The sequence below is a fragment of the Musa acuminata genome, chromosome BXJ3-4, assembly GCF_036884655.1.
Source record: "Musa acuminata AAA Group cultivar baxijiao chromosome BXJ3-4, Cavendish_Baxijiao_AAA, whole genome shotgun sequence".
Lineage (NCBI taxonomy): Eukaryota > Viridiplantae > Streptophyta > Magnoliopsida > Zingiberales > Musaceae > Musa > Musa acuminata.
Window position 1 is genome coordinate 4,305,129 of NC_088352.1, and position 6,145 is coordinate 4,311,273.

At 36.4% G+C, this 6,145-nt stretch overlaps 1 protein-coding gene across 1 annotated transcript; it reads left to right on the forward strand.

The window, feature by feature from the left end:
• The first annotated feature begins 624 nt into the window (after positions 1 to 624).
• Positions 625 to 1,348, forward strand: LOC135635535 (polcalcin Phl p 7-like). Its single transcript, XM_065146656.1, has one exon. It carries the CDS (start codon positions 890 to 892, stop codon positions 1,136 to 1,138), a length of 249 nt encoding a protein of 82 aa, XP_065002728.1. The 5' UTR covers positions 625 to 889; the 3' UTR covers positions 1,139 to 1,348.
• Positions 1,349 to 6,145: the final 4,797 nt, after the last annotated feature.

A 6,145-nucleotide genomic window follows, 5' to 3' on the forward strand; every position in this document is an offset into this window, starting at 1 on the left:
TATAGTATTTTTATTTGGCTCATTGATATTGTTCTTTTAGTATTTATAGTGTTATATTTATGGCATTAAAAATATTATTAAAAAATATCTAAGTGACATGTTTTTTTGTTATCATTGCTCATGGATTATTATAATATTATATTTTAAAAATATAATTAATTTGATTGAGGTTAAAAGTTTATTTGGGTTATTTTTTAAGTAAAGTGTAAAATATTTTTGTTGGGGTAGTAAAAAAAATACTATAACAGACCAAAATGTAGAAAAATTTTTGGATGATAGTTGGATTATTTTTAAATTAGAGGTACTGTTTGAGTGTCAATTAAAAAATATCTAAAATATGAGTATTTTATAAGAAAATTAGCTAATATTATATTAGATGATAGTATGAGATATATTTTTTGTAATATTGTGGAAAAAGGATGATAGGGAGGGAGTTGAAAGGATGAGGTGAAATATATAATAGGATCCTAAAGATATAAATGTTCTTAAAATAAATTTAAATAACTATAATAAAAACATAAAAATTGAGAATATTTTAATTTTTAAAGTTTCAAATGATAAAATTATTGAATAACAGTGCGACTGATTTGACCTTTTTTTCCTTATTATTTTTATTTTGTAGAGGGTTTGACTGTAATTATACTGCTCCCTGCCATGGCCACTCATGTGCATGCGTGCAGGAGACCGAGAACAGTCTCCTCCACCCAAACTCCGCTTCGCGAGGGCGATCCAACAGCTTTTCAGGTGAACGCCTCCCTTTATAGGTCTCCCTCATCGCTCCCCTCTTCATTCTCCTCTCTCTCTCTCTCTCTCTCTCTCTCTCGCTCTCTCTCTCTCTCTGTATCTCTTTCCCTTCAGCTCGAGCAACGCAGCGTATCGCAGATCGGAGATGGGCGAGGTGACGCCGGAGATGGAGCGTATCTTCAAGCGCTTCGACACCAACGGCGACGGCAAGATCTCGCTGGCGGAGCTCGGCGAGGTCCTCCGCACGCTGGGCTCCACCTCCGGCGACGACGTGAAGCGCACCATGGCGGAGATCGACACCGACGGCGACGGCAACATCGACTTCAAAGAGTTCGCCGCCTTCTGCCACGCCAACCCCGGTCTCATGAAGGACGTGGCCAAGGTCTTCCTTTGAGTTCTGGTCTCCTTTCTTCTTCTTCTTCTTCTTCTTCTTCTTCTTTTGGTCTCTTCTGACCAATCGCAGCTGTGTACGTAATGGGATCTTGTGGAGATTGTCAGCTTAATGATTTGTGTCGCCATATGAACTCTCACCAAATCAGTTTAATATTGCTATTCCAATATGAAAAGGTTTTGTGCTGCATCGCGTTGCCGCTTTGTTTCTTCATTGTGAGCTTGGAATGGTGAGTTAAGATTGTGTACCACATCATGCAATAGCAAGAACTCCACTGTATGATTAGTCCACTACTTCTGCCATTCAGTTCTGTAAAGGATAAGTATTCTACTTTGATGAGTTCAATCCCACTGGGATCACTGATCAAACCATAAGAAGATTTGGGTCGAGGTTAGCGTTGCAGAAGCATCATCATCTCTCTGTCTCTCTCTCTCTCTCTCTCTCTCTCTCTCTTACGCAAGAGGGCTGTTCTTGGGATTCACTCAAGGAGGTGCAGCAGAACGCCTTCAGGGTCTGGATTGCTTGCTCTGCATTTGAGAACAAATGAGACACGAAATAGAAAGAAGAAGAAGAAAGAACAGAGGCAGATTTCCCAAAGAGCGGAAAGAAGAAGAGTGCTGCTGCTGTGCACATATACCACGGGATAAATCAGCCGTTCATGCATTAGACCGAACCGCCCGGTTCGATTGGACAACCGGGAACTGAATCCTCGATTGATGCGGTTCATTGATTAGAGTGCTCTTAACTAATTGCTTTTGAGGTTTTTAACCTTTCTTTTAAAAAATAATTACTATAAAAGTATTTTTTTTTAGTCTTATGATAGATTTTGGTTCTCTTGGTGTCGGAGGAATTCAGAGTTAACCCAAGTAAAAGAGAATTTTTTAGTTATGATAAATTTTTTAGTGTTATAATAGGGTTTGAAGTGTATTATTAGTAAACGAGAATTGACATTTATAATGTCTTTTATAATGATTTATAGTAATAGCTAAAAGAAAATGAGTATTTAATTTGTGTAATATCGTAGAATCGTTGAATATTATTTAAACATAAAAAGTTATATAGACCAATAACTTCTTCTTTAATGAATCATTTATCTTTTCTCATAAATATGTTTGACAATATGTTTTATCTTATTTTTATGTGTTTTGTTTGAAAATTATGAGTAGAAATAGTTTACAAGGTCATAGAGTGATTGCTCAATGAGCAAAATTATCTCAAAAATGATTTACTTTTCACATGGCATAGCCTATTTTTAGTAGGTTGTGGCATGGAGAAAAACGATAATCATCTCAACATCCAAAAAATCCGAAGTATCAATTGGGAAGGGAATCCCTAAGAAAAGGTTTACAATTGTGAAAACCCATCCTGACATTCTTGAAGTGAGTCTAGAGGAACTCTACGAAGGTCAGCGAAGACTTCTTAGGATATAAAATTCATAAGGGGAGGTAAAATATTGGATCGACAAGATTAAATCCTAAGTAGATCGATTAATAGAAGACACCAAAGACTTCGTGCAACACCTACTTAAAGTCATGACGAAACTCACGTCTAAGATTATATTGCTCACAAGGGCTCTTAATATGGGAGGGAGCAATACTTATATTACTTTGTCATAAAACTTGAAGGCACCCGAGCCACATTGTTACGGGGTTGCTAAGGATACGAAGGAGATCGATGATTTTTTGTTTGATATAGAATAATACTTTTAAGCTACAAGACATGAATAAATCAAATTTTCAGTAGCAACCATGGACATGAATGAAGATACAAAATATATATTGGGAAGAGATCCGACAAGGTCGGTGTTCAGTGGACACATGGGAGGACTTGAAGCATGAGTTAAAAACTCAATTCTTACATGAGAACATAGAGTTCATTACAAGTAGGAAGCATAGATAACTCTGCCATAGCACTTTTATTCAAGACTACATAAAGCAGTTTTCTGCACTAATGTTGGGCATATAAGATATGTTTGAAAAGGATAATCTGTTCAGCATTCTCAATGGCCTGAAGTCATGGGCACAATAAGAATTGCATCAAAGGAATGTTACTAATATGATCGGGACAATCACAACGAGGAAAGGCTCACCAACTTTGTTTCCTTGGATGACTTACGAAAGAAGAAATAGCTTGTGAGAAATTGACCATTTAAATACTCCCGAAGGAAGGAGTCCAGAAGTGAGTAAAAGAAAAAAGAGTTCTCACAAAGGGTTGAGCTTAAAAGGTAAGGTCCCAAATCCTGATGGATGTTTCTTATGCTAAGGACCGCACATTGTGAGGGATTATCGATAAAAACAAGTACTTAATGCATTAATAACATCAGTCCATCCCCTAGATCAGATGAGAGCAAGGTCATCATTATTAGTTTGAGTAATTTGAATTCTAACAATGATGATGGGTCACAAGGATTGGATGAGAGCAATTCATTTGTTGAATACGTTGTGGGTCAAGTGGGAGAGAATATGAAGATAAAATAATAAAAAATAAAAAGCAATGAGCTAATATACATGAACATCAAGCTAAATAGCTGAATAATCCGTGCAATGGTGGACACGGGCACTATCCATAATTTCATTATCAACTGAGAAGCAAGACAAATTGTGCTAGAGAAGAACTCAAGTTAGATAAAGGTTATAAGATCAAAGGCTAAATAGATCTCTGGACTGGCAAATAAGATCCCCATTAAGATCAAGACGTGGAGCAAAAGTATAAATATGATGGTGGTGTCACTGGACTTTCAAGTGATTCCCAAAATAAGTTTATGCACACGATGAAATTAGTGTTAATATCATTCCTAAACTCCCTATGTCTAATGGGAGGTAATGACACCTACATAGTTCCGATTTCTTAAGGAAGAACTAAGGACCCATAACTAATATCTGCTTTACAATTGAAGAAAGAGGTGCGAAGGCGAATTAGCTTTTATAGCTGGAATAAAACTGGAGCAACTTGATATGGAGACTATTCATGAACCTATTATGGTGGTGAACATTTTAAAGGAGCTCACAAATGTTATGCTACTTGAGTTGTCAAAAACTTTATCGCCATGTAAAGACATGCATCATCACATCGAGGTAGAACTAGGATTGAAGCATCTAGTCAGACCACCATACCTCATGGCCCCTGTAGAGTTAATAGAACTCAGGAAGCAATTAGATGAACTACTAAGTGGTGGTCTCATATGTAGTTTTAAAGTATTATTCGGAGCTCTAATCCTCTTCTAGAAGAAACAAGATGAGAGACTCTGATTATGCATTGATTATTAGGCCCTAAATAAGATAACATTGAAGATAATTATCTCATCCCACTCATTACCGACTTATTCGACCAACTAGAAAAGACAATGTATCTCTCTAAACTCAACATTCGATCAAGTTACTAGTAGGGGCGCATTATTGAAGGCCATAAAAAGAAGACTACTTATGTGACTAGGTATATAGCGTTCAAGTTTTTTATGATGCTTTTCGGCTTAACCAACTCTTTAGGCACATTTTATACTCTCATGAGCTAATTATTCAAAAAGTATCTGAATAAGTTTGTGGTTGTCTACTTAGATGATATCGTTATTTATAACATAATGCTCGAGGAGCATATCAAGCATGTTCAAATAACTTTTAAAAGTTCTCAGGGAGAATATTTTATTTGTGAAAATAAAAAAATGTTGCTTTACTCACATGAATATTTTATTCTTAGGGCATTAAATCATTAAAGATTCTAATCGGATAGATAAATCGAAGGTGCAAGCTATGACAGAGTAGCAAACACCAAAGAAGGTATTAGAGTTGAGATCCTTACTTTGTTTCAACAACTATAATCAGTGCCTCATAGCTAGGTACTCAAAGCGTGCAACTCTACTGACAGAGTTATTGAAGGAGTAGCCTTGGTGATAGTTAGACAAATGTGAAGCGACATTCTAAAACCTAAAGACTATTATGTTGGAAGAATCACTACTCAAATTATTGGACTATGAGAAGCTTTTCGAAGTCTATACAAATGCTTCAAATTTTGATATTGGGGGCATACTTATGCAAGAGGATCACTTAGAGGCCTATGAGAGCTGCAAGTTCAATGAGACTAATTGATAGTATCTAGTGCATAAGAAGGAGATGACAATGGTAGTCCACTATTTGTAAGTTTGGAGTGCTACATTCTCATAATATGATTTATGCTAAGGACAAATAACATCATATCGAGTTACTTTTAAATTCAAAAGAAACTCTTCCCAAAGTAAGTAGGGAATTTGATATAGTAATAGAGTACAAGCTTAGAAGAGCAAATATTATAGCCAATACATTATGCAATAAGGTGGAGGTAGCGAATGCTATGCAATTGGAATGCAGAGGCTAACTTAGCTGTACTCTAACTTTCTTTCTAGGATTAGAGATAGTTTGTATAGTGATCCACAAGTAACAATCATGATGCAACTAATCAAAGAGGGTGAGATATGATTTTAGGTTCAGAGGGGACTCATCTACACTAAAAGAATAAAGTTTATGATTCTCGAGCGGACAATTTGAGACATAAACTCTTGAGAGAATATCATGATTTTCTTTGGGCAGGACATCTGGGTATTCATCAAATGTTGACTCTCGTGAAGAGACCCTTATATTAGTTGAAGATGGGGACTGATGTGAAGGAATATGTTTGGATGTGCCTTACTTGCCAACAAGATAAGGCAGAGTAGCAAAGGCTTGTGAGACTTTTGGAGCTATTGCCTGTACTAGAAAGGTCGTGGAAGAGTATTTACTTAGATTTCATATCAAGCTTACTAGTAGTATGAGGACTCAGATTGATACTCATGGTATTCGATCGATTTTTAAAGTATATAACATTCACTATTTCTCCCCTACATTGCTCAACGAAGGAGGTGACCAAGTTGATGATGTAGAATATGGTGAAGTATTAGGGTGTCCCGCATAATATCATCAACGATCAAGACGTGTGATTCTTGGGACGATTCTCCATGAGCCTCTATCCCTAGATGGATAACTAAACTGAAAGAATAAATTC